At 57.3% G+C, this 26,875-nt stretch overlaps 1 protein-coding gene across 2 annotated transcripts in view; it reads left to right on the top strand.

Annotated features, from left to right (window-relative positions):
* Positions 1-25,474, top strand: part of CLUH (clustered mitochondria homolog) — a 31,281-nt gene extending 5,807 nt beyond the window's left edge. The window contains exons 1-26 of one of the 2 annotated variants that reach the window (XM_082068159.1): positions 641-1,861; positions 4,100-4,296; positions 5,516-5,687; positions 5,849-5,992; positions 6,204-6,331; positions 6,962-7,116; positions 7,598-7,723; positions 8,688-8,835; positions 9,261-9,353; positions 9,804-10,498; positions 10,883-11,100; positions 11,710-11,814; positions 12,904-13,004; positions 14,412-14,564; positions 15,103-15,165; positions 15,938-16,182; positions 17,238-17,322; positions 17,730-17,883; positions 18,779-18,918; positions 19,030-19,110; positions 19,727-19,852; positions 20,213-20,334; positions 21,584-21,677; positions 22,326-22,460; positions 23,129-23,202; positions 23,689-25,474. In XM_082068159.1, coding sequence (XP_081924285.1) covers positions 1,000-1,861; positions 4,100-4,296; positions 5,516-5,687; positions 5,849-5,992; positions 6,204-6,331; positions 6,962-7,116; positions 7,598-7,723; positions 8,688-8,835; positions 9,261-9,353; positions 9,804-10,498; positions 10,883-11,100; positions 11,710-11,814; positions 12,904-13,004; positions 14,412-14,564; positions 15,103-15,165; positions 15,938-16,182; positions 17,238-17,322; positions 17,730-17,883; positions 18,779-18,918; positions 19,030-19,110; positions 19,727-19,852; positions 20,213-20,334; positions 21,584-21,677; positions 22,326-22,460; positions 23,129-23,202; positions 23,689-23,857 — 4,785 coding nt within the window. In that variant the 5' untranslated portion in view covers positions 641-999 and the 3' untranslated portion in view covers positions 23,858-25,474. Of the gene's footprint in view, positions 1-640; positions 1,862-4,099; positions 4,297-5,515; positions 5,688-5,848; positions 5,993-6,203; positions 6,332-6,961; positions 7,117-7,597; positions 7,724-8,687; positions 8,836-9,260; positions 9,354-9,803; positions 10,499-10,882; positions 11,101-11,709; positions 11,815-12,903; positions 13,005-14,411; positions 14,565-15,102; positions 15,166-15,937; positions 16,183-17,237; positions 17,323-17,729; positions 17,884-18,778; positions 18,919-19,029; positions 19,111-19,726; positions 19,853-20,212; positions 20,335-21,583; positions 21,678-22,325; positions 22,461-23,128; positions 23,203-23,688 lie in introns of those variants that run through there. The other variant, XM_082068158.1, reaches the window with a different exon arrangement.
* Positions 25,475-26,875: the final 1,401 nt, after the last annotated feature.

Genomic DNA, 26,875 nt, shown 5'->3' with positions numbered 1-26,875 from the left:
CATGGTGAGTCTGAAAGATGCAGCTCTTGTCGTGTGTGCCAGGGAAGCAGTCGGCGCAGGACGCGCGTTGGCGTGGCCGGGAAGGCGAGGGGCGGGCGGCAGCGCAGCCTCACCGGGACACGCAGGACGCGCTGCGGCCTCCCCGGGGCCCCTGGTGCTTGCAGAGACCTCCAGCTCCAAAATCCCTGCTTCAGGCTGAGATTTCTCAAACGCTTGGCGAGAGAGTGGTGGTAGGGGGCTGTGTGTGCGCTTTTGTGGCTGGTGTTTGATACGGCAGGGCAGACAGGACAGAACATTTGTCTGGGAACTACTCCCTGGTTCACTGCCGGGGTGTTTTGTGCTCGCCTGCTTGGTATGGATGGCTGTGCCCGGGCCCGGCGTGCCATAGTAACTGCCCTCGCCTTGTAATTCAATGCATCTCCCTTGCGCGCAGGTTTGGCAGCGCGAGCGCTCCAGAGCCGTCCCAGGCTGCACCGCTGCAGCACTCGAGATTGGGCTATTTATAACCGCGATCGGGCCGGCATCCCTCTGCAAACGCGCCCGAGGAACCTGTTAGATACACGTCTGCTTCTGTTCTGGCGCGGCGGGGAGAGCAGATCTTCAGCTGCCGGGAGCCGCTTTTGGGCTTGGCGATGTGACGGCGGCGTGAGCGCGGTGGCTGGGGAGAGGGCGTCGGGGAGCAGAGGTCGCTTTGCAGCACTTTGGGAGAACCGCTGTGAGCCCGGCGTCCGATTCCGGCGCACGTGGGACGTGAGCAGCGGGCGCGCAGGACAGCACAGTCAGCTGCCGGCCCTCTGCCCCCCGCCCCGGGCAGAGTGGGGGTTTTCTCTGGAGAAGGCGCTGCCGGTGCGGGACGGGGAGCAGGGCCCAGCTGGGGAGAGCGAGGCTGCTGCGTGGGAGTCTGCCTTGTGGGGCCTTATATATGTGCGCAAACAAGAGATTTGCAAACAAAACTGACTTTTCTAACCTGGTGCCGTACGAGCCAGGCTGCCTGTGACCATGGGGAACGGCCTTTTTGCCAACTGCTGCAGACATGTCACCGATCTCATCTTCCAGACGCGCAGCTCTGACTCTCCCGATGAGAGGTCACCGCTCCTATCAAAGCCTCCCACGAGCTGCACCGTGTGCCCGGAGCTGCCCGAAGCTGCCCAGCACGCCGGGCCGTACCCAGACGTCGTCCCCAGCGAGGCGGTGGCTGGAAGCCTGCAGAAACGCTCGGAACGCGTCCAGGACCTGTTGGAGGCCCAGGGCGCCGAGGGGCCGGCGACGGCGTGTGCACAGAGCTGTGTGCGGCCGGCAGAGGCATCCCGCGCGGCGACCGTCCTTCCCGCCGACCTTGGGGCCGGGCTGGCGGGGCTGCTCGATCATGCTCAGTCGCTTGGGGCTCGCCAGAGCTGCGTGAAACTTGAGGACAGCGGCTCAGCCCACAGATCCTGCCGCCGGCAGGAGCACGTGGCGGCAGCTGACGGGGAGGATGTGGCCCCTGGAGCACATCCCGCCGGCCAGGGCCACGGCGAGGGACAACCCGCTTTGTGTTTAGATGCAGTCTTAGCAAGTCCAGACAGCGGGCTGGAATGTAGAGGCGCTGCTCCCTGCCCGGGGAGCCCCGGGACCCCGTCCTCAGCTCCGCCAGCGGGCGCGGGGAGAACCCCGCTGGCCCAAAAGGCAGCTGTGCCGCCGTTCTCCCCCGGAGAGGTGTCGCCTGCGGCGCGGGACGCAGGTTGTGGTTCTGCAGGGACGGACCGTGCTCCCTGCCCCGGCGGCGGGTCCAGCCGTGCTCCCGACTCTCGGGCGCAGGCGCTGCTGTCAAAGCAGCTGCAGCAGAAGAAGAAGAGGAAGAAAAAGAAGCTCGCGCTTGCAGGTGCCTGGCTGCACGGTGCTCTGTCACGCTTCATGTAGCCAAAACACTGCCTGTAATGGGGTGGGTGGCCGCCTGTGCCCGTGGAATGGGGCAGGACGAGCGAGGGGGGAGGCAGGTGATGTTTAACTTCATGGCAGAAGGAAAAGGAGGAATGTGGCAAGGGACCCCTCTGTGCCTTGTCCGTGTTAGCAAAACAAACATACGGGGCTTTTGCTTCTTTTTTTTCTTAACTGATAAAGCAAGTCCTCCTGTGTGTGGCTGCAGGCGTGGTGCTGGTACCGCTGGGAGCGGGTCCGCGGGCCCGGCCTGCAGCAGCGGGCCAGCGAGGGGCCGGAGCAGCGTCTGCCCAGAGCCTTTGGCTCCATCCAGCCACGTGTGGGTGGGAAGAGGTGTCTGAGCTGTGGGGATGAGCAGCTTGGAGAAAATACCGGAGACAAAATCACATAGAGGTGACAATGTCCCTTTTGGGAGCGTCCTGCCGACTGTTGCGGCACAGAAGTAGCTTCGGCGCCCACCTCGCTGCTGCCGATGAGTGGGTTGGTTGGAAGCAGCCTTGCGCAAGCCTTCAGCACGACTGCAGCTACTAGAGCCAGAGCCAGGCCTCTCGTCTGGCTCACCCCTGGGTTCGTCTGTCCAAGAAATGAGTGGCTTGTGTTGGGGACATCCATGAAGTGACAGGGAACATGAGCCACAGCTGCTGAATGCCGAGGGCAGCAGAGGCTGCTCGAGGAAGCTGCGTTACCCGCGGCCGTGTGGAACGAGTGTGCTTCCCTGCGCTTCCCGCTCTTTCGCTGTGTGCTGGTTCAGCCTTGGCAGTGGTCTGGGAGGCGGTTTGCTGTTGGCAGCCGTAGTCTGGAGCGGGGTGCGACGCTCCGGGGACACTGGAGCAGTCTGTTGCTGCCGCTGGTGTTGTGCTCCAGAGGCGTGCGGGGGACAGAGCGCTTCCCTCCCTGTTCGTACCATGGCCGAGGCCGGGCGGCTTCTCGGGGCTGCTGGGGCTGCCAGGCAGGAACCAGCCGTGGCAGCTGTGGGTGTTCAGCGCAGCGCCGGCCTGCGCCGCAGCGGGGATGGAGGTTGAGCTGCTGCCTCCCCCGACGTGGAGCTGGGGCTGGTGCCTTGGGGCTGGTGAGGAGGAGGAGACCGGCCGGGCGGAGCTGGCGGGGACAGCAGCGTGGCAGCCTGGGCCGGCAGCCTGGCGCTGGGCCCCCGACGCCGTGCGCCCCAGCCCGCCTGTCTGCGCCCCCTGCGAGCGGGGCTGCCGCCTGTGCCTGGCTCCGGCGCTGTGCTGACGGCACAGCCGAGCTGCGGGCACGGCACCCGCTCCCTTCAGCGCTGGCTGCCGGGCCGGCGGCTCAGCGCGGGGCTGGGGACACGGGCTCTGCTCCCTCTCCAAGCCCGACGTCAGCCGCTCTTTCCACGAGTCCAGCTTGCCCTCAGCCCTCTTTTAGCATGGTCCCCAGCCTGGTTTGGTGGGGCAGGCTGCTCTAGGAGACCTGCAGCTTCCTAGATCTTATCAGCGCTCTGACACTATCCGCCTTACTGGAAAAGAAAACAAACCGTTGCGGGAGTGAAGTAGGTGCAGAGCTCCCATCCCTGTGACGCATCTGTCTAAAAGAGCACTTAAAATGTCATCACCTTTTTCTTGAACAGAATTGCTCAGGCAAGGCCTCGCCCTGGCACCGTGGAGCGTTCTGGCGCTGCGAGGGCGGCCCGGCGCAGGCAGGGCCGTGGAGCAGTTTGCTCCGGAGCGGTAACCGGCTGCCACGTGACGCTCGGCTTGGCAGGGCCGCTGCGTCTCCTCCCCCCGCGGCCCCGCACCGGGAGGGACGTTGGGAGCTGTGTAACGTGTTGGTGCAGAGGTTACAGCTGCCTCTGGGCCGCAAAGCACCACACACCCATTCCTTTTAATTAAGAGGCTTCATAGACAAAGTTGGATGTATTGTACGCTGGCCTATCCTTCCTGCCTTCCTTCCCTCCCCTCTCCACACCGTTTGTGGAAGATGCAAACCCCGCAGGCGAGCGAGAGCGTGTTAATCATGCTGCGAGGTGAAGGGAGGGAAGGGCCTGGCACACCTATGTCTAGTAAATACCAAGTGCAGAATGAAACGCTGGCTGCCTTTTAACCCCTGGTTCACGTGGGTTGGCCAGAGGCCGCTGGTGCTGTCCAGCCCAGCCTGTCCAGCGCTCGGAGGGGCCCGGCGCTCGCTGGCTCCTGTCTCAGTCCCTCTCCTCCCACAGAGCACCCGTCTGGCGTGGCGCTGATGAACGGCAGCGGCCCGCACGACAGCCTCAAGGGCGAGAAGGAGCCCAGGCAGAACGGCCACGAGGAGCCTGAGCCAGGAGAAGACGGGAATGACCAGGAGGTCATCGTCATACAGGACACAGGATTCACCGTCAAGATCTGTGCTCCGGGGATAGAGCCCTTTTCCCTGCAGGTACCTTCTGTCACCGGCTGGGGGGACGGGGACAGCACCGGAGGGGGTGGAAGCGTTTGAGCCAGGGCACACACAGCACTGTCCCTTCAGACAGGCAGGGAAGGGGATAAAGGGACGAGACTGTGCCCAGGGAGGCCCCTGTGAGCCCCCACGCTCTGGACGCACCTCCAGGTTGCTCCCGGCTCCCGACGTGTCCGTCCTGAGGGGGTGAAGTGGGGCGGAGGCAGCAGAGCACGGCGGGTGCCGGAGGAGCCGCCTGCCCCGCGGTGCCGGCACGATGCTCCTCCGGGCTACGCTGGGTTGGGTCCAGCCACAGGCGCTGGCACCGCGCAGGGAGCTCCAGCACCAGCCTGGATCCAGGGAACGGCGCAGCCTCTGCACAGAGAGCTCCGTGTGTCATGTGGACAGGGATGTGCTGCAAGAGCAGGATGGGCTTTGACATGCCTACCTGATACTCTGATTTAGCGTGATACTTCACTGAAAGCCATTTGGATGAAGTATCTCTAATTTAGGGAGAGGCATCTGGAGTATAAATGCAGAGGGAAGTCTTATCTCCCCAAGACCAGCCGGGAGTGCAGTGAATTGCGTCCCCTGTGGAACCAGCTGTATCTCAGCCTGGCTTTCTTCTTTAAATCCCCTTGGCTGTTAGTTTTAATAGGCTAATAATAGCAGGCCATGTTGTTTACAGGAGCTTATGTAAACCACCCGGCGTCCTCGCAGCTCGAGCGCAGTGTTGGTGGCGCTGGAGCCAGGGCGGGAGGCAGCGGAGCAGCTCTGCTGCACAAGCCAGGGCAGTTTTCTGCACCGGGAGCCGTGCGCTTGCAGGCGACGTGCCCTGGCGATGTGCGCTGGCACGGACACGCCGCGCTGCGGGTGCCGGGGCAGCCTGGCCGGAGGAAACAGTCTGTTTTCTGTGTGCATCACTCAAAGCCTCGCCACAAATGCGCAGTGTGAATGGATAAGGGAAGAGCCCCCGTGCTCCCCCACCACCTTCTGTTCCTCCGCTGCCTCCTCTGTCCCGTGCCGAGGGCTCGGGGCAGTGCTGTGGGTGACACGTGGGGAGCGGGGGTGGCAGAGCCCTCCCGCAGGGACAGGGTGACCTGGGGGGCAGTCAGAGCTGCCTGTGCAAGCCTGGAGTTGGATTCTGCAGCAGAGGGACGGGGTTTGGCAAGAACACGCATGAGGACTGAGAATGACTGGCTGGTTCTTCCCTCTGAAGGTCTCTCCTCAGGAGATGGTGCAGGAGATCCACCAGGTGTTGATGGACCGTGAGGACACCTGCCATCGGACCTGCTTCTCCCTGCAGCTGGATGGCAACGTCCTCGATAACTTTGCTGAGCTGAAAACGATTGAAGGGCTGCAGGAGGGCTCACTGCTCAAAGTGGTGGAAGGCAAGTTCCCTCAGGCTTTGGGAGGGAATGGGGAGGGTTTCCACAGGGAGTGGTTTTGGCCACCCGGCAACCCTTTCCTGCGGCTCCCTTTGGAGACCTGTGTGCCAAAGGAGTAAGCAACCATGTAACTCTATTTTCTTTCCTCCCTTTTTGCTCACCAGAGCCATACACAGTGCGAGAAGCCAGGATACACGTGCGTCACATTCGGGACCTTCTGAAGAGTCTTGACCCATCAGATGCTTTCAATGGTGTGGACTGTAATTCCCTGTCCTTCCTGAGTGTCTTCACCGAAGGAGACCTGGGAGGTACGGGGCAAAAAGGCCTCTCTGGTGTGGCTGGTGTTTTCATTCCCCTGACTCCTGGCTTCGTTAAAGCACCTCGTAACGATGAGCTGTCCCACATCATTCAGGAGTGCAGAGAAACACCCGGAGCACTTCTGCATTCCTCCTTGAGTAATTTCTGGAGGAGGGAATGCTACATTTCTCAGCACTGACTTTCTGTCTCTGTCTGTTCTAGACAGTGGAAAACGGAAGAAGAAAGGTACTGAAATGGAGCAAATTGACTGCACCCCTCCTGAACATATCCTGCCAGGTAGCAAAGAGAGACCCCTGTGTGCCCTTCAGCCCCAGAACAGAGACTGGAAGGTAGAGTTCTCCTGGGTCATTCCAACGCCAATCGGCACATTCCTTGCAGCAAACTGGTGTTCAGGGATTGAAACCTGCGCTGAAGTGGACTTTGGGATTTGCTCTGCTTGATGCTTAATGAGTGTGGGACCAGCGCAGCTTAGCCAAAGGAATAAAGTCCAAGAGCTTGTGTGCAAACCACTAGACACCCAGTCTGGCCGTCTGGAGTGTGAAATGGCCGGTCCAGGGGGTGGCCGGGAGGGAGAGCAGCGTTTCTCTGCAAGGTCCTGGAGGCAGGATCACTACAAATTACCCTCAGCTTTCCAGTACTGCCCCATTTGGATTCTGGTTTAGAAGTTGCTGTTTAAAAAAACAGTGCAGCAAGAAATCTGTGCTTTGTGCAGCCCAAAGGCCCGGGGTGTCTGTTGTTACCTGTGTTACGTGTGAAGGGCAGCAGCTGAGGCGCGCCGGGGGCTGCGAACGGCCCGAGGACGGCTGTGCTCCTGAGAACAGCCCTTCTTGGAAGCTCTGGCTCCGCAGCCGGCCAAGGGCGGCGGGTGGAAGGAGTCTGGTGTGTACATTGGGTGGCTCTGTAACTCGAGGGAATTAATTCCTGCTGACAGGAGTTGCTTCTGTTGTGTTCTTCTGTAGCCTTTGCAGTGCCTAAAGGTATTGACGATGAGTGGCTGGAACCCTCCACCGGGTAACCGGAAAATGCACGGAGACCTCATGTATTTGTACGTCATCACGGTGGAGGATCGGCACGTCAGTATCACCGCGTCCACTCGAGGATTTTACTTGAATCAGTGAGTAACTGAGGTCCTCCTGTCCTGCCCCGCAGCCGGGAGCTCGTGACAGCCAACTGGGGAAGAACCCACAAACAGGCAATTGCTGCAGGGCTTTTTTTTTGTGCAAAATAACCCATTTTAGTTGGCTGTTCACATGGGTTTGTAGGACTTGCTCTACTGGATTGGGCTGTTTAGTTATGCCTGGTACCATTTCTCTGCAGTGGATAAATACCTGATGCTTTAGGGAAAGTTAAACATCACATAATGTCATCAGCTAATTAGAGCATTTTGTGTTGGGAGGGAATTCCATCCCGGCCATTGCAGCTCTCTCGCTTTGCCCTAAAGCCAAAGCACAGCCTGTTAGAATTTCCTCAGCTGGGCACAGACTGGACTAGATTTTTCATTGCGTATACGGAAAGCTCTTGTTCATATAGCACGTTCCTATGGTATGGAAAGTCTCAGGTCTGACAAACAGCTGTTGTCTTTTTTTCTCTTGCAGGTCTACTGCCTACAACTTCAACCCCAAACCTGCAAACCCCAGTCTTCTCAGTCATTCCTTGGTGGAACTACTTAACCAGATCAGCCCTACCTTCAAAAAAAACTTCTCCGCCCTGCAGAAGAAACGGTAGCAGCGCTTTTCTGCTCTGGTTGCCTTGAGCGGTCTGTGGCGTGCTGGGCTGTTCGGGGAGCTGGGTCGCTGCCGCAGGTGGAGCGCGGTGCTCTGAGCCTGCGCAGCGCCGCGATGGCGGGGACACGCGGGACCACGGAACACCTGGCAGTGTCCCGGTAGCACCCTGGCTTTGCGTAGGCTTATGGCAGAGAGGATAATTATTTTAAACATGTCCGTGCATGTTCATTTTCTCTAATTTCCTCTAGTGCCTATAACAACAAAAACAATAACGTATTGTTTTATTCGCCTGTCCTTGCTGCAGGGACCATTTATTCTGCTCCAGGACAGCAGGTTCTGTAAAAGCCTGTCATTGGTTGGAGTCCACTTAATGAACTGCTGGGGCTCAGCAGGGTGCACGTTGACAGGCACATTGTGTGGCTTTCGGGAGCTCTGCTTCTGCTCTTGTTAAGAAGATGAAAGTGATACTAGAGCAGGGCTGGAAATGAGCAGTGGCCTGCAGCCCCGCGGCCGCTGCCCGGCCCCTGAAAAGTGATTCACTGCATTGCCGCTTGGGCCAGAGGGAAGTGCAGCTGGGGCGCAGCGGCTGCTGGGAGCAGACAGGTTCCAGGAGAGCCCGTTTGGTGCCACTTGTGTTCCCCGTGGCCAGGGCTGCGTGCCGGGTCTGGAGCAGCCCCCACGGCCGTGTGAGGGCTGGGGGGCGTCCTCCGCCCCGAGTGCGGGGTGAAGGGCATCGCGGTGCTGGAGCCGGGGATCCAAGCGGGCAGAGCCCGGGGCGCTCTGCAGGCTGCAGATCGCGGGGGACGGTGCTTGTGAAATGAGAGTCCACTGCGTAGCTCCTCAGGCCTGGTCTTGTTCTGTTGTTTGTCAGAAGCTGATGTTGCAGCAGAGAGAAAATTCTCTTAGTGTAGAAAGAAATCTTCCTTTGGAAAATGTCTGATTGTTTTCACTCCCAAACCAGGGTTCAGAGACACCCTTTTGAAAGGATAGCCACCCCTTTCCAAGTGTACAGCTGGACGGCTCCGCAGGTGGAACACGCCATGGACTGCGTTCGGGCAGAAGACGCGTACACCTCTAGACTGGGCTATGAGGAGCACATACCTGGACAGGTATTGGTCTTGCTTGGCAGGAGTTGTGCTGCCAGCTGTGCCGTGAACCAGGTGACTTGTAACAAGCAACCTCTGGTATCTTTGGAAGGGTTTTACTCGTCAAGGGAAGACTCGCAGGAGTCCTTGTTCTTGTCAGTGCCCTTGACCGCAGGGGCTGTGCTGCTCGGGCTGCAGCTCCCTGAGCATACAAAGGTCTGAGAGGAGCTGGGCTAATGTAAGATCTGTCCCCAGCCACTGGTGAATAAAGTCCACTCACAAGGGGCGTTCATTCCTGCTGCTAATCCACCTCCTCTGAACTCCACGGCAGCCCGAGTTCTTGCCCCTTCCCCTCCCTTCTCACAAAACGCCTCGTAAAGCAGAAACGCTGACTCTCCAGCCCCTTCCTACTCAGTGCGTTGCTTCCCACAAGGCTTTGCCTCTTTCAGACCAGAGACTGGAATGAGGAGCTGCAGACCACGCGGGAGCTGCCGCGCAAGAACCTGCCCGAGAGGCTGCTGCGAGAGCGAGCCATTTTCAAGGTAAGCGCGGGATGTGCAGGCAGCCCCTGCAGCCCCTTCTCCGCTGCCTGTATCGCATCCGGACGCTTCACCTGCGCGACCCCTTAACAAGCGCAAGGGGAAGATGCCCATTTGTAAGCTAACGGGTCGTGTTCTGCTCCCAGTCCCGAGGCAGCCGCCTCCCCGTCCTCCGCTGTCCTGTCTGACCCCGTCCTCCCCGGCGGGTGGGAGGAGTGGGGAGGAGGGACACGCGCACACCTGAGCCCACCTCTGCAGAGAGCTGAGGAGCCTGAGCTGTGCTCAGCCCTCCTGTTCTGGGTCCCGGAGCTTGTATCCAAGTCGGTGGCCGGGCTCACAACGGTAAAAGCCAGCTGGCCCATCGGCAGGAAGCGTTTGTGGGGAGGTTTGGGAGCGAGGTGCTGGGAGGGCGGGAGCTCTTCCTTACCCCGCGTTCTCTCCACCTGCCCCCAGGTTCACAGCGACTTCACTGCGGCAGCAACCAGAGGTGCCATGGCTGTCATTGATGGCAACGTCATGGCCATCAACCCCAGCGAAGAGACCAAGATGCAGATGTTCATCTGGAACAACATCTTCTTCAGCCTGGGCTTTGACGTCCGTGACCACTACAAGGACTTTGGTGGAGATGTTGCTGCTTATGTAGCTCCTACCAACGATCTCAACGGTGTGCGGACCTACAATGCGGTGGATGTAGAAGGGCTGTACACGCTGGGGACCGTGGTGGTGGATTACAGAGGCTACAGGGTGACGGCTCAGTCTATTATTCCTGGCATCTTGGAACGGGAGCAGGAACAGAGCGTTATCTATGGGTCAATAGACTTTGGCAAGACAGTTGTCTCGCACCCCAAGTACCTGGAGCTGCTGGAGAAGACCAGCAGGCCGCTCAAGATCCAGAAGCATAAAGTCCTCAACGACAAGAACGAGGAGGTGGAGCTGTGCTCCTCAGTGGAGTGCAAAGGCATTATTGGCAACGACGGGCGTCACTACATCTTGGACCTGCTCCGCACGTTCCCTCCAGATCTAAACTTCCTGCCTGTTGACGGGGAGGAGATGCCAGAGGAATGTAAGAAAATGGGGTTCCCCAAGCAGCACAGACACAAGCTTTGCTGTCTCCGGCAAGAGCTTGTTGATGCCTTTGTAGAACACAGGTGAGCTGAGCTCCCCCCTTCTCCACCTGCCTCTGGCACCGGTCCAGCTCAGGACCAGGCTGCCTTGTCCCAGGGACGTCCCAACAGCTCCCAGAAGTGGCAGCTGATGCCCCATTGCTTGGTCCTGCAGCGGCAATTATAGAAACTCCATTAACGAGAGGTGAAAACAGCAGGGACTCTGACAGGGCTGCAGGGAGCCGCGGGAAGAGCGGGTTTGCTTCTTAGGCTCCAGGTCTGTTGTCAGACATTTGGAAGTTCTTTCCCTGCGGATATCCTGTGCACTGTATGGTCTACAACGTTAACTGTGAGGTGCTCCCTCGCAGAGCAGTGGTGATCCTCTTGGATTCTCCTGCTGTGCTGAATTCCTCTCCTCCTTTGCTGCAGGTATCTCTTATTCATGAAGCTGGCCGCACTGCAGCTGATGCAGCAGAAAGCCAACAAGCAGGAGAGCTCAGGTGTGCTGGAAAATGGTTCCTCTCCGGAGAACGGTACTGCAGACAGCGAGAAATCTGAGTCAGAGGATGGTAAAATTGATGATAACGTGACTGGACTTGATCAGGTGAAAGAGCTGGCTGAGACCATTGCGTCTGATGATGGAGCAGGTATTTGATCCGCAGCACCGGGAGCGGCCCCGGCCGCCTGCCCTGGCTGGGGCTGCGGCACTGGGGGCTCAGGGTGACCGGTTGGTGTTAAACAGGACAAGCTGCCTCTATCAGTATTGTCTCAGCTCTTTGCACACTAATGAACTAGTCACCCTGGCGAGTGCGCGTGTGTGCGCGTGTGCGCGTGTGTGCGCGTGTGTGTGCAGCGAGCCCAGCGGCTCTGAGCCCAGCGGCTCTGAGCCCAGCGGCTCTGCGCAGCAGCCGCAGCCTGGGCTGGGCTGGGCCGGACTGGGCTGGGCTGGGCTGGGCTGCCGGGCTCAGTGGGAGCAGCACTGTGGGGATCCCAGGGGAGGGTTTCTAACTACGGGGGGGCCAGAGGGTGGTCCATGGGTTTTCTGGGTTGTCTCGCGTGCTCCTGTCCAGACTGTGCATTTTGCAGCCATCCTCCTTTCCAGATATCTTCCAAATGACTGGGTTTGTAATGGGTTTTTGCAGAATGTACCATCATTGCTGCTTTCAGTAACAAAGCTTTTATCTTCATTTAATAGCCAGGCTTGTCATTTTCTGAAATCCGCATTCATTTGTATTCTGTTTTTCTTCCTGCTCCAGTGGATCCCAAAAGCAGAGAAGTGATTCGGAACGCTTGCAAGGCTGTAGGCTCCATTAGTGACACATCATTTGACATTCGGTTTAACCCAGATATTTTCTCACCAGGTACGTGTACAAAGAGCTGGTTTTACTCCTCCAGAGAATCGCCGTGTCCAGCCAGCTACGGACAAAAAACGGTGCTCTGTGGCCAGGAATATTGCTGGCGTTTGGCTCGCTGGGCGCGGTGCAGGGTTCCCTGTGGAGCACAGAGATACAGAAGGAGAGCAGTGGAGTTGATTGCAATGGCAAAGGCGGCAGCGAGCTGCTGCGCCCGGGGAGCTCTGCAGGCGCGGCCAGCAGGCTGCCTGCGACCCTCCCGCCCCCGGCTGCCAGACCGCGGGAACGTTACATTAGATCCCGGTGTAGCAGTTTACACAAAGCCCAGCGGTTGCAGTTGAACAACTGACGCTGGATCTGCAGCGAAGGGCAGCATTTGCTTTAGTAACATGGTGGTGAGCGGGTCACAGTGCCCTTTCAAACGCGTGCATCACAGGCACCGCGTGCAGCTTTCCCAGGCTGGAATCTGTATTTTATTTGGAAATACAGAATAAGCTCCCACAGTGTTTATAGGGGTGAATACTGAAGCCGTATGCGTGCAAGTTGCAGAGGAACGGTCTTATACTTGAATTCAGCTTGGAGTAAATGTGCCAGAAGGAGAATGTGTTTTGAAACGCCCAAGCATCTCCTAAGGCTGGTAAATATTAGTGCTTTGGCACCAACTTTGCAGCTCGAAGTTAAACCTTATCTTAATTTGGTGTGCAGAGCAAAAGGCTGAGTTTCTAGCGCTGTTATTTACTGGTCCGTCTGCTGAGACGTTCCGCTCCAGCCCAGGCCGTGGACGTGTTTGCACTGGCAGCGTGCGCGGCGCTTTGCAGCAGCTGGGATGGAGCAGAGGACGAGCAGAATTCGGACTGTGAAGCTGCGCGTTGAGAAGGAATGGGGGGCAGGAGCAGCTCGGCCCCTCAGCAAGCAGAGCAGCCAGTGCTCTTCCCACTGACACATGCTGTAGCGTACACAACTTCTTGAAGAAGTATCTTTAATTCCAAGGAGACAGAATCACTTTAAAGTTTTAGGTGCTCTTGCTATACCTTTCTGTACGTGCCTTGTTTCTCTCTGAGTTCACGTGTTTTATGTTTTTCTCTTTCACTGTCCCAGGCGTTCGCTTTCCCGAGTCCAGCAAAGAGGAGGTGCAGGATCAGAAGCAGCTGCTGAAGGATGCGGCCGCGTTCCTGCTGTCGTGCCAGATCCCCGGCTTGGTAAGGACCTGAGGAGCAGCGGTACCGTCCCCCAGAGAGCCGCTCCGAGCCTGCGCTGCCGCGCTGCGCCGGCGGGGCGGCCCCTGCCGCCGGACGGGCTCTGGCACCGCAGGGACGTACGGTGAACGGTGTGAGCATCTCTGGTGCAAGCGCGTGAGGGGTTTTCCGTTTCCCTTCTTGCGTCATGGTGCAATCGTCCCACCTCCAGCAAAGTGGCACTAGTAATTAACAGCTATTGCTAAGAGTTTGGGACAATGAAGACCACGTAAGTCACCTCCCTAGCCCTGGGCATCCTGCACAGCTTATTGTATTATCTGACCCTGATTGTGACTCAATTGGTGACTAACAATTTGGAGTGAACTGGGAAATTGTTCTTACTAATATCTATTGTAAAAACTCCCTCTGTAAGGCTTAAGCATTTTGGTGCTTACCCGTGCACCTGGCTAGATTAGAAAGACCAGCTTTGCCCTTCGCAAGAGCTCTAAATCGACCGCCAACGCATGTGTTACAGCTGGTGACTGTTGTTTTACAAGGTACCCGATACACTGGGGTATAAACCCAAATGCTGCGCAAGCACACGAGGGCGAGTTCCAGAGCAGCTGGGTGAGCGGGCAGGGCTCCGAGCTCTGCCTATCAGAGTCACCGCTGTTACTCCGTGAATTAGGTGACTCTTTATCAGCACCGTACCACAACTTAAGATGTGAGCCCCAGCTCCCCTTATCAGCTACGTGTAGTCTTTTAAATGGCAATGTTTTTAGCGGTGACCGTGGGGCCCGTAGAGAAGGGTTGGCCTGCTGGGTGCACGAGCGTTCGCTAAACAAGCCGTGCCAAGGGGAACGTGGTTCTCGTTGAGCCGCAGGAGTCCCTGAGTCGGCCTTGGCAAAGCGCTGGAGTCCGCGGAGTTACGGGGAGTCGTGCTGAGTTACCTGACCCCGTCACTGGTCTCCCGGGCCCCGAGGCTGCACGCTCAGCACCCGCTCGCAATCCTGCGCTGCTCCGTGGGGCCGCGGCCTCTGCTCGTTCTGCGGGGGGAATGGGGCGAACCGGAGCCGGTTTGGTGTGACGGCTGATCCCCCCGCAGCTCGGCTGCCCAGCGCTCGTTGGGGGGCGTGTGCTGCTCATCCCCCCAGAGACACGAGTCCGAAGGGCACAATGGCGGGAGCTCGCACACCCTGCGCGTGTGCCCTGCGCGCAGCGCGGCGCTCTCGGGGTTACAGCTCATTACCCGGCTGAGCCGCGCTCTGTACGTGCCAGTTTTTGCTGTGCTTGTAACTCCAGTGTCATGCCTGGAAACTGCCGTGTCCGTCAGGCAACGCCTTTTCCCTCCCCAGTCAGACAACTTGTTTTTTCTTTAATTCTTCCTTTCGTGCTTGCTCTCAGTAACCGAACTTTGTCTGTACTGCGCAGGTGAAGGACTGCCTGGATCACACGGTGCTGCCCATGGACGGGGCGACGCTGGCAGAGGCCATGCACCAGAGGGGCATCAACATGCGCTACCTGGGCAAGGTCGTCAACTTCATCGCCAAGACCCCTGGCCGTGTGCAGCTGGATCACATTTTCGTAAGCATCAGGCTTAACTGCAGACGGCCACTTAAAACCGCCTCTGGCACCGCTCGCCCTGAATGGCTTCCAGCTGGGCCAGCTGTTTGTGTAAAAAATAAACAGCTTCAAAAACAGAGGAGAAGGGAGAAGGACCTGTATGTGGTGGATGGGGAGTTCTGCTCCCAGATCCGTAATGGCTTTCATAGTGTTTGAGTGTCCTTTGGGACAGAGAAGCACTTCAGGGATTCCCAAGTGTAATAGCAGGCAACACAGTTGGATTTTAAGCATTTTTGAGCCTCCAGGATCCATCAGGGCTTTGGGTCAAGCTGGGAAGCGCTGGCGCTGCTGGCAGCCCCCGGAGCCGAGCTGGCGCACGGGCGGCCCCGGGCACCGCGCACGGCGCTGCCGGAGCGTCGGCAAACCAAACCAGGGCTGTGCTGCGGGGCGAGGCCGCAGAACGCGCTTCTGCCGGCTGGGAAAAGCCCACTGCAAAAGCAAAGTGTGTATTTCATTGTTATTGCAAACTGACTCTCTCTGTTCTTTGTTCTTTGGGTAGAAAATAGGAATCAGTGAACTGATCACTCGATCGGCTAAACACATCTTCAAGACGTACCTCCAGGTATGACCCGCAGCCCAACCTCTTGCCTTTTGTGTCCTCGCTAACGACTTTTTCCCACAAATGGAGAGCTGTTGGAGTCTCTTCTCTCATTAAGCAGTTCGTGGGGGTTGCTTAGCAACAGGATGTACAATCTCATTAGCGCTAAAATAGGTACAGGCCTGTGCGTAAGGGAAAACAAGTTCCCACTTGAAGGCGGCTTTCCCAGGGAGTAATCATTCATGCCTTTCTTCCCCAGATTCTCACTCATTATGTTGGAGGCTTTTAAAAGTGAAATGACAGCTTGTTTTCCTTGTAATACCTTTTCCTCTTAGGCAATGTGCCTTTGCCCTTCTAAGGAGCTTTTTTAATTGCATGAACACGAGTGCATCCATATACCTGTCCGTCCCTAGCACAGCAGTACACCTGGCTTTATTCCAGTGGCAAAATCTTCTTTACACTCTCGAGTTTCTCTGTCCGAAATGGAACTATCTATTTGTATATGTGTAGGTATATACTTAGATATCTGTCTGCGCTAGTTCCACTTGCAAATCCTGCCGCCCTCTCCCTCTCCTGGAGGATTTTCCTGTTCTGGCAGGACTGGGCCTGTGTGGGGCTGGGGTCGAGCGGTCCTGGGGTCCCGTGTCTCAGCTCTGGTGCTGGTGTCTCAGCTCTGGTGCTGGTGTCTCAGCTCTGGTGCTGGTGTCTCAGCTCCGGTGCTGGTGTCTCAGCTCCGGTGCTGGTGTCTCAGCTCTGGTGCTGGTGTCTCAGCTCCGGTGCTGGTGTCTCGCCGCAGGGCGTGGAGCTCTCGGGTTTGTCAGCCGCCATCAGCCACTTCCTCAACTGCTTCCTGAGCTCCTTCCCAAACCCCATCGCCCATCTTCCCGCTGATGAGCTGGTCTCCAAGAAAAAGAACAAGAAAAGGAAAAACAGGAACCTTGGGAATGCCGATAACACTGCGTGGGCCAGCATGACCCCTCAGGAGCTTTGGAGGAATATTTGTTCAGAAGCAAAGAACTACTTCGATTTTAGTCTTGAATGGTAAGTGGAGGAAACTGCCCTCGCTTGTACCCAGACTCACCAAGTGTCTGTAGCTCTTGCTGTTCTTTAATAGGACCTCCCTTCTTGACTTGTTTTCTGTTTGAATGTAACTTGGTACTCTTGAGGGAGTTTTACAGGCTTATAATGGAAATAAATCAGGCGAAGAGCAGCATGAGGAAGGGCAACTGAAATCTGAAATGAGACAGCTGAGGGCATTCAGGCCCTCGCCTAAACTCTGCAGTGAGCTTTGACGAGAACACACAGCATTTCAGTAGCGAGTGCTGCTGTGCATCTCTGTGAGCTTTACTAGCGCGTTAGCGACCACCGCGATGTCGGTCCCGGGCCTTGGCTGGCGCTTGACCGTGCTGTCCGTCCTGGAGCAGAGACCCTTAACCGTGCAGGCTGTCCTGGAGCAGAGACCCTTAACCGTGCAGGGCTGTCCGTCCTGGAGCAGAGACCCTTAACCGTGCAGGCTGTCCTGGAGCAGAGACCCTTAACCGTGCAGGGCTGTCTGTCCTGGAGCAGAGACCCTTAACCGTGCAGGCTGTCCTGGAGCAGAGACCCTTAACCGTGCAGGGCTGTCTGTCCTGGAGCAGAGACCCTTAACCGTGCAGGGCTGTCTGTCCTGGAGCAGAGACCCTTAACCGTGCAGGGCTGTCCTGGAGCAGAGACCCTTAACCGTGCAGGGCTGTCCTGGAGCAGAGACCCTTAACCGTGCAGGGCTGTCCTGGAGCAGAGACCCTTAACCGTGCAGGCTGTCCTGGAGCAGAGACCCTTAACCGTGCAGGGCTGTCCTGGAGCAGAGACCCTTAACCGTGCAGGCTGTCCTGGAGCAGAGACCCTTAACCGTGCAGGGCTGTCCGTCCTGGAGCAGAGACCCTTAACCGTGCAGGCTGTCCTGGAGCAGAGACCCTTAACCGTGCAGGGCTGTCTGTCCTGGAGCAGAGACCCTTAACCGTGCAGGGCTGTCTGTCCTGGAGCAGAGACCCTTAACCGTGCAGGCTGTCCTGGAGCAGAGACCTCGCCCAGAGCTGAGCTGTGTGTGCTTTTTGCAGTGAGAGTGCTGACCAAGCAGCTGAAGAGTATAATCTGCAGAAAATCACCCTGCTTCGTGAAATCTCCCTCAAAACTGGAGTCCAGGTAAGATCCACATCTTCCCTCCCTTCCCCATCATGTTCTGTGCTGAGGAAGAGTAAGTGCAGGCTGCCTGGCAGGGACAGCCTTTCCCACGGACCGAGTCCCCAAAGGCCTTGGCGGTGTTTGTGTGGGAATACAGGTTCCAGCCCTGGGGAAAGAGATTTCGACTGCGTTCCCTGTTAGGGTGAACTTGCTGTGCATCTCCCTTGGGAGACCAGCCAGCCCGAGACAGGTCCTGGGGGCTGCTGTGTGTGATGAACCAAACTCACACCTTCGCTTCCTGTGCAAAGAGGAGCAGCTCTGGGCTGAGCAGAGCAGGACGCAGGCTGTCAGGGTTTATTTTCCCCTCTTCTCTTGCCAAGTGCCCGGGACAGTGGTGACCGTGACCTGTGGTGTTTCTGGTTCCCCAGATCCTGCTGAAGGAGTACAACTTCGACAGCAGGCACAAGCCCACCTTCACAGAAGAGGACATTCTCAACATCTTCCCTGTGGTGAAGCACGTAAACCCCAAAGCCTCGGACGCTTTCCACTTCTTCCAGAGCGGGCAAGCCAAGGTTCAGCAAGGTACAGACCCAGCGTGCCTGCGCCTCTCGAGGCGACCGCTGCCGGAGGGACGAGTGGGGTGAGCGGGGGTGTGTGGCGGCGCCCGCTGCCCCCCCCAGCGCCCGCTGCCCCCCGGCGCCCGCCCGCTCTGGGGCAGAACCCGCAGCAGCCGCCGTTGCTCCCAGCGCGCGCAGGGCTGGGTGCGGAGCGGCGCGTTGCTCCCAGCGCGCGCAGGGCTGGGTGCGGAGCGGCGCGTTGTTCCCAGCGCGAGCAGGGCTGGGTGCGGAGCGGCGCGTTGTTCCCAGCGCGCGCAGGGCTGGGTGCGGAGCGGCGCGTTGCTCCCAGCGCGCGCAGGGCTGGGTGCGGAGCGGCGCGTTGTTCCCAGCGCGCGCAGGGCTGGGTGCAGAGCGGCGCGTTGCTCCCAGCGCGAGCAGGGCTGGGTGCGGAGCGGCGCGTTGTTCCCAGCGCGAGCAGGGCTGGGTGCGGAGCGGCGCGTTGCTCCCAGCGCGCGCAGGGCTGGGTGCGGAGCGGCGCGTTGTTCCCAGCGCGCGCAGGGCTGGGTGCGGAGCGGCGCGTTGTTCCCAGCGCGAGCAGGGCTGGGTGCGGAGCGGCGCGTTGTTCCCAGCGCGCGCAGGGCTGGGTGCGGAGCGGCGCGTTGTTCCCAGCGCGAGCAGGGCTGGGTGCGGAGCGGCGCGTTGCTCCCAGCGCGCGCAGGGCTGGGTGCGGAGCGGCGCGTTGCTCCCAGCGCGCGCAGGGCTGGGTGCGGAGCGGCGCTTTCCTGCGCCTGGGCGTCTGTCCTCACGCGGGGCCGTGACCGTGGCTGTGTGTCCCACGGCTCTGGACACTTCACAGGCAACGCGCTTCTCCAGTAGCGCGGGGGGCTGTTTAACATACGTACATATGTAACTTTTTTCAGGTTTCTTGAAGGAGGGCTGTGAGCTCATCAATGAAGCCTTAAACTTGTTCAACAATGTGTATGGTGCTATGCATGTAGAAATCTGTGCCTGCCTGAGGCTGCTGGCTCGTCTCAACTACATCATGGGGGATTATTCAGAGGTAAGCAGGGGCTCGCGCAGGGGTGCTGAGTCCCTGCGTTCCCTCCCCAGGCCTGCTGGCTCAAGTGTGCAGCACTGTGCCACTTGCTCTTGGGTCTTCTGTTCTGTTTAGGCCTTAAGTAATCAGCAGAAAGCGGTGCTAATGAGCGAGAGGGTCCTGGGCATTGAACACCCCAACACGATTCAAGAATACGTGAGTACAGGGTGCTGGGGAGCAGCAGCTCCTCGTGTGTCCAGCCCGAGTCTGTGAGCTCGGAGTCGTGTCTGTGTCTAGAGAACAGCTGCAGCTCTCCTTCCTTCTGCAGCACGTTCTTCCCAAAACCCTCCACTTTCATCATAGGTTCTGTATTGTATGATTTTTGTGAACTGGATACCTAAGCATGTGCATTATAAGCATTCTGTGTGGTCAGTATTGGTCCTTAGTTTAGAATTTTGGGGTTTGTCTGCTGAATGTTTATTTATAATAATTAATTTTGCTGGCTTTTGCCATGGGCTCCTGTCAAAAACAATGAAGGAGCAAGAAACCCTCCAAAAGCACAGTTTGAATTTGAAATGTTCCGTGAGGGGCGTGAGAGAAACTGAACTGCAGCACTCACCAGCCCCCTCAGCACTGTGCGTGTGATACCTCGGCGGAGCTGGAAAGCAGCCAGCAGAGTTGAAGTTTCCTGAGGGGCTGAAATCCTTTTTAACCATGAAGGAAAACCTTTTATTGGTGTGAAGCTGAGGAAGGGAGTAGAAAGGAGAGATTAGTTTGCATTACAGCGTGGCAAGTAAAAACCATTAATGCTGGATTACTTCTTTTGTTACAGATGCACCTTGCTCTGTACTGCTTTGCAAACAGCCAGCTCTCCACGGCACTCAACCTGCTGTACCGTGCACGCTACCTCATGCTGTTGGTATTTGGGGAGGATCACCCAGAAATGGCACTCTTAGATGTGAGTAATCTTGTAGAGTTTCTAATCCCTAAGAAACTCCCGGACTCTGTTCGTGTTGCCCTCGCATGAAGTGGAGAGAGTTCTTCCCTCTCTGGTCTGGCCGTCGGAGCGGAGCTCGCGGGGGCAGAACCGGCTCCTGCCGTGTGCGGTGGAGCGACCGCGGGCAGCACTGCTGCGGCCCGTCCGCCAGAACGCCCGCCTGGGCCTGGGGGTAACGGCGTAACGGCGTGGTGTGAACCCGCCTCTGACCGCCCGCCTGGGCCTGGGGGTAACGGCGTGGTGTGAACCCGCCTCTGACCGCCCGCCTGGGCCTGGGGGTTACACGGCATGACGGTGTGGTGTGAACCTGCCTCTCTGCAGAACAACATCGGCTTGGTGCTCCACGGCGTGATGGAGTACGACCTGTCCCTGCGCTTCCTGGAGAACGCGCTGGCCATCAGCTCCAAGTACCACGGCTCCAAGTCTTTGAAAGTTGCACTAAGGTGAGGAGGGCAGAGTGCGCGCTGGGAGGGATCGTCCAGCTGTGTCCTGTTGCATTAGAGATTCAGTCTCGGCCCAGCTGTTGGACTCTGCTGGGCTGTGTGAGTCAAAAAAGACAGAGATCCCTTGTTCTTAAAGGTAATTGTGGGATCTGCTATGATGCTGGTTGCCACAAAAACCTACCAAGGTGACCCTGGTTCTTGTGGACTCTCAGGTGAAAAACGCATGTGGCAAGTGAAGGTTGGAGAGTGAGGCTCATGTAATTATACTGGGAGACCAGGACGATATGTAAACACTTGTATGTAATTGTTCTAGCCCTCAGGGAGCTATCTTTGAGAAGCATATAATTTGCTTTTGTCCTTTACCATAAAGCCTTGTATTTGAATAAAATACTGAGCGGCTCCCTTGTGTTTCCAAGGGAGCTGGGAGCGGTCGGCACCTGTGGGACCTGCTCCGAACACGCTGCAGGACGGGCCTGCTCCTCAGCGCCGCTCCCGCACCGCGCTGCTCCTGCACCGCGCCGCTCCCGCACCGCAACCCACCGGTGCTTTGGCAGGGTGAAAACAAATCTTACGAAGCACCCACAAGGGTCTGATTTGCTTTCCAGCACTTGATGGATATGCATTCTGTGGAAGCGTCTTGCCTTCCCTGGGCAGCACTGGGATGCCTGATGAGATTCTCAGCCTCCCCAGGGACGCGCGTCCCGTTCCAGGAACACCAGGGGAGCGAAGCCCAGGCCAAGCCTGTTCTCCTGGCTGGAGGGCGCCCGCCGACTGGGGTCCCCGCTCTGCCACTGTTTGCTGGTTGTTTCTGTGCTGAAAGGCTTTTTAATTTTTCTGTGAATAATCAAGTCATTCATACGTTTGCTTTCTAAGAAGCAGAAATACCTTTTTTGAAGGGGAAGGTTTCTGGCTGTGTCCTTCTCCAGTTAACAAAGCTGTCCCCAAGATGGGCCCCTGGATGTGCTGCTCCATTCAGCTTTCCTGGGTGCAGGAGGAGAAAATCCCCAGTTCCGTCTTTATTTCTGTAGGTCACTTCTCAGCATTTCAACAAGAATGCAGCTGAAATCAGTGTAGGACATGAATCCCCAGACGGGGTGGGCAGAAGCAGCTCTAGGGGTGCGGTATGCAGCGCCCGGATCCGCCTCCTCGGACACCGGCCCACACGTGGTTATGCTGAAGTCGCGCTTGCTGTAGTGCCGAAATGTTTCTCCTTCATTCACGTACCTCTCAACCCCTTTCCTTCCCTCAGCCACCACCTGGTAGCCCGAGTGTACGAGAGCAAAGCGGAGTTCCGCTCGGCGCTGCAGCACGAGAAGGAGGGCTACACCATCTACAAGAACCAGGTGAGGAGCTGCCGCGGTCACACAGCTCGGAGCAGACGCTGGAGAGTCCGCTCTCTAGGGATGGGGCAGAGCTGCTGCCCTGTACAATAATGGACCGGATTTTATGCCAAAAGTCTTCAAACAGCCTTGCTGCAAGTTGGTTCTTGCTGGACTCCTGTCCACGGACAGAAACTCATGGTGGTGGTGTGGCCCCACGTTCCCACGGGCCACTGAGAGAGCTGCTCTGTTCTCCCCACGTTTTGCGCCGCCTGTCTGTGAAATACCTGATCAAGCGAGTTCGGCGGTCGGGCTGTTCGTGGGCAATGCGTTCACCCGCACGGAGAAGCTCCGGCATCGGCCCGGGCTCTGCCTGAGCACGTCTGCCGCCGTGCGCGGTGACTCAGCGCCGTGGCACCGGCTGAGCGCACGGCCTGCTGGGGGGCTGCTGCTCACCCGGCAGACGTGCTCAGACTTGATGGAAACGTGTCCTGTTGATAATAAGGCTCCTAGAGAATTTTTTTGCTTTGTTTTTTGGATGCCAAGGCAGGTGAAATCCAGTTCTGATGAGTTTCAGTAGGGATGTCGAGCCAGCAGAGACGCAGAGTGCACCCTGGTTTGGGTCCTGTTCTGTTTTGTAATGTTGTATGTTTTCTTTCCTTTTCCAATCAGCTTGGAGAACACCATGAAAAGACCAAAGAGAGCTCTGAGTACTTGAAATACCTGACTCAGCAAGCCGTTGCTCTTCAACGCACAATGAACGAGATTTACAAGAACGGCTCCAACGCCAACATCATGCCGCTCAAGGTAACCTTGTGCAACGCGAGCCATGGAGAGTGTGCTGTGAAGGCGGAGGTTTGTGTCGAGCTGCTCCCGAAGGCCACGTGCGTGCGGGATGCAGGAGGTCTCTGACCCGGCGCAGACTGAACAGTTTTCCCCTCGGTTCTGGATGCGGCTCTTTCTCCTGAGCTCGGGCAGTTGAGCGCAGCCAATGGGCCGGGGAGGTCGGTGGGGATGCGGGGGGCAGGTGGCGGCGCGGGAGCCGGGGACACCCCTGCGCAGTCCTGCCGCTCCGCTGACTCACTGGCTGCAGGCAGGTTGCTCAACCCACAGTACTTCAGTTTCCTCATACTAAAAAATGCCATCATCTTGCACCAGGTGCTTTGTTCTCCTTCCAAGGATTGTGTGTGCAGGGAGCAGAGCGGCGCGGGGGGCCCTGCCCTGCCGGCTGCGGGCAGGAGCGGACGCGGCCTCTTGGGCCCGGCCCCACTGCTCTGGTCTGTGCTCCGGCAGATCTCAGCAGCCCGGCTGCGGCACGGCCAGGGGAGCAGCGCTGGCCCGGGCGCTGGGGCCGTGTCCCCCCGGGCCGTGTCCCCGCGGCTGCCGTTGGTAAATGGTGTCTGGATTTGGTAAGGAGCTCTGGGTTGTGCTCTCTGGTTTTCACTTGTAGAACTGTGTTTTCTCTTGTGCTGTAGTTCACAGCTCCCAGTATGGCCAGTGTCCTGGAGCAGCTCAACATTATCAACGGAATTCTCTTCATTCCACTAAGGTAGTGATACCCCTGTGTGCTGTGCCCTCAAAAGCAAGTAGTCTTTTTGTATTACCTTTGTTCCTGAGAAAGCATAACCCTGTGCTTCCCATTGCATTAAGAGCCACTGATGATCATCATCAAGACCACTATAAACAGCAGTACTCTTATTTTTTTTCATTTATTATAAACTGTCCCTAGACTTAGAGTTGAAAATTTTATTGAGGCTGAGACCGTATTCTTCCCTTGCTATAAAAATCCCCGACGGTGGAAGTTGTCCAGCAGCAGCTGGAGGCTGACTGGCCACAGACACGGTGTCACCTCCCTGCCTGTCCCCAGTAGCCACCGAGGGGTCACGTCACAGTGCCCCTTGGTTCAAACGAGCACTGAGCCTGGTTCAGGCAGCTCTGGGAGCACATCCCGTTCTGCTGAATGCGACCTTGTCCCGGTGCTTCACACAACCTCAGGCTGGTCTAACATTTGTTACCCTTCCTGGTTCCCCTTCAGCCAAAAAGACTTGGAGAACCTTAAAGCAGAGGTGCAGCGACGCCAGCAGCTCCAAGAAAGCATAAAAAGTGGTGAACAGCTGGAAGCAGAGGACAAAGCTGTGGAGGAGAAAGAGGCTGAGCCAAGCATGCCTTCTGCTGCGATCCCCTTAACACAGAGCTCCGCTTAACGTGTACCTCGCTTAAAAAACAAGTTTAAACCCTTTTCTGAGCCTGGGCCAGGGTCTCGGGTGCCCCTGGAGCAGCTCCTCCTCTTTTGACAATGTTATTGCACTGGTACAATTAATACACAATGCAAAGAACTAATCTGAGAAATGTAATGTGTCTGCCTGAGCTTGTGTGTGCCGCGCGGGGACGGTGGCGGGCGCGGCAGCGACCGGGCCGCTGCGCCTGCGCCTGCGCGTACGTGTCGTGTGATCTCATCACTTGTTTCTACCTTGTACATATGAATTCCAGATGAACTGTCTCGAGGTATGTAACATTTCTCAGGTCATTTTTATGTTGACTAAGGACACTGCTTTGCTAAAACAGTACAAAACCAGCCCCATCCACTGCTCAGTGTTCTTGTGAAATGCGGATTCCAAGACAAAAGGTTGATTTTCCCCCAGTCGCTATCCCGGTTTGTGAGAACCACGCAGCCATATTTGTGTCACTCAGATGACTGAAGCCTGTAACCCGTGTGTAAGTGGGGGATGTACAGCATTTTCTACATCAGGATATAGCCATTGGATTCCTTTAACCATTTTTCTACTTTTGGTTGGCAGTTTGGCAATTCAGTGGGGTTTTGTAACGTTCACATTCTAATTTTCAAGGTAAAGATATAGATAGAGAGATATATATATATATATATATGAATGATACTCACAGTTCCACCTCTCTGCTCTGCTTGCAGCTGAGAGTACCTTAGGATACTGTATCCAAAGAGTGAGGGCTTGCTGTTGAAAAAGCGCACAACTTCATTGCAATGGAAACCCCGGTGCCTGGGAGCGCCTGGGGACGCCACCACTGCCCCGCAATACTGAGCGGGAGCTCCTGGCCCTGGTAAAAGAGGGGGAGGAAAGTCAGAACCAACGGGACTCGATCCCATGTGCAAGAGCAGTTGTAACCCCGAGCTGATGGACTTCAGCCTGAGGGACAAGTGAACCAGCTCAGCCAGGCCTTTCCCACAACCTGAAATTACTGGGCTGAGGGAAAAGGGTTTAAATAAAAACTAAGAATTCCCACAGCACTGAAACCTATGGCTAGTATCTTAACTCTTTTTGCACACTGGTTTTGAGGTTGTTGCCAGGGAGCTTCCATTGCTGGTGATGGACGTTACTGACATGGCAGATGCCACTGAATGAACCCTGGTGTCCCCTCCCTGTCACGGGGTGCCGTGGTGGGCGTGGGGCCAGGCCGGGGTGCCGACAGAGCTGAATGTCCTTTTCCCAAGCAGATCAAGCTGCAGAACAAGGCGCTGCCGGGGCGCAGCTGGCACGGTCTGTCCCTCTGTCGTGTTGTCTGTCTGTGCTAATTTGCGTTGCTTCTTTCACTGACCTGCAGGAGAAGTGAGCTGTCCCTGTGCGCCGTGGCAGGAGCTGTGACTCGCTGGGGCCAGCGGGGAGCAGCCTCGAGGTTGCGAGCCATGACAAAGCAGGAGGAGTCAGTCCTTCCTGCAAAAGAACTCGCTCCTATTAGAAAAATTCTGAATTTCCTGGAAAGCAATCAATAAATGACTACAGTGCATCTTTCCTACAAGATTCTTCTTTTACTAGTGTCTTTCAGTCCATTAAAAGCTTTTTAAACTATTTTAGGTACTTTATGCATTGGTTTCTTTACGGTTTGGTGCGGGGGGTTGGGAGCAGGGCTGCGGCACCGCCGGCTGTGCCCGTCGCCGGCCGCACGCCGCACGGTTTCACCAGCGCCGGCAGCGCCTGGCCCTGTTTGTGCAGCCGGCGCAGGTTACAGCGCTCTGCGCGCTCAGTCCCTCCCCGTGTCCGCGTCCGTCCAGGGGCGGCTCAGCCGCTGCTCAGTCGCAGCAGCGCTGGCCCTCGGCTGCTCCTGGGGGAACTGCTGCTGCCCGAGGAAAACAACCGCGGCACGTCAATTCAGAGGAGCACGAGAACCACCAGCGACGCTGAAGGCCCCACACAAATACACTGGGTTTATCCTCCCTGCGTTCTGTCCAGACTCAGGGAATCCCAGCACTCCATGTCATCACACACATCACACCATGAAAGCTACAGCTTCCTTCCAAGAAAATGCCACCAGTTAAACCTGAACTGCGTTCAGTGCTCGTGGTGTTCCGAGCAAAGCCCCGTCAGCTAAATACATCACCTTCCAACACTGGCCAAAATTCCTATACACTCAATTCCATATTGAACCTATTCTTTCATATTCAACATATTCTGCTGAGAAATGTTTTACCAGTGCTACATGGCAACAACTGCTGGGAATTCAATTGCAGCGCTCAGAAAGCTGCTCTCAGTGAGGCACTCGCTGCACCATCAGCAAGTCAAGTCGAAGGGAAAACAAAACTCCTCAGCTGCCCAGCCTTCCACGTCCCTCATCGCCGCCGTCTGACAAACCGTCAGGTGCACGGGGCCTCCTCCCAAACCCGCACCCTGAGACACCCTCGCCTCCCCCAGACACCCCGCTCGCACCTCAGCTCCGGCACAGCACCCAGTTCCGTTGTTCTTCCCCAACGAAAGTCCCTCTCCCGCAGCCGCCCAGCCCAGCCCTGCCGCTGCGCCCAGGGACAAGCGCTCGGCTGCCAGCAGCGCGTTCCGCTGCCCCACGTCACGGCCACGGCCCCGTCCTCGCCCTCACACCCGTGAAACACACGTTTCCAGCTCCCCAACCCGCTTGCAAGCAGCACTCAAGGCAATGAGGGCCAGACCGCATGGAACACCAACAAACCAACAAACCAACAAACCACACACCAGCAGCCAACAGAAAGTCACCGCCACGGAACCCCCGCTGCCCAGAGCCACCGGCTCCCCGCATGGAGCCCAACAGCTGGACAGCTGGAGCGGCCCCGCGGCGCTCGCAGCGACACCGGCCTCGCAACCGCACCGGCCACAGCCACAGCAGCCACAAGAAGGGGGTGTGGGGCACAATCTGAAGGGTGAAACACCAATAGCTTTTTTCCAAAATAGTTTTAATTCTTGCATCCAAGGAAACAAAAACACATCTAGTTTTATATGCAT

Source organism: Streptopelia decaocto (genome assembly GCF_964273445.1).
Source record: "Streptopelia decaocto genome assembly, chromosome: 18".
NCBI classification, from domain to species: domain Eukaryota; kingdom Metazoa; phylum Chordata; class Aves; order Columbiformes; family Columbidae; genus Streptopelia; species Streptopelia decaocto.
This window is presented reverse-complemented; position numbering and strand designations above follow the sequence as displayed.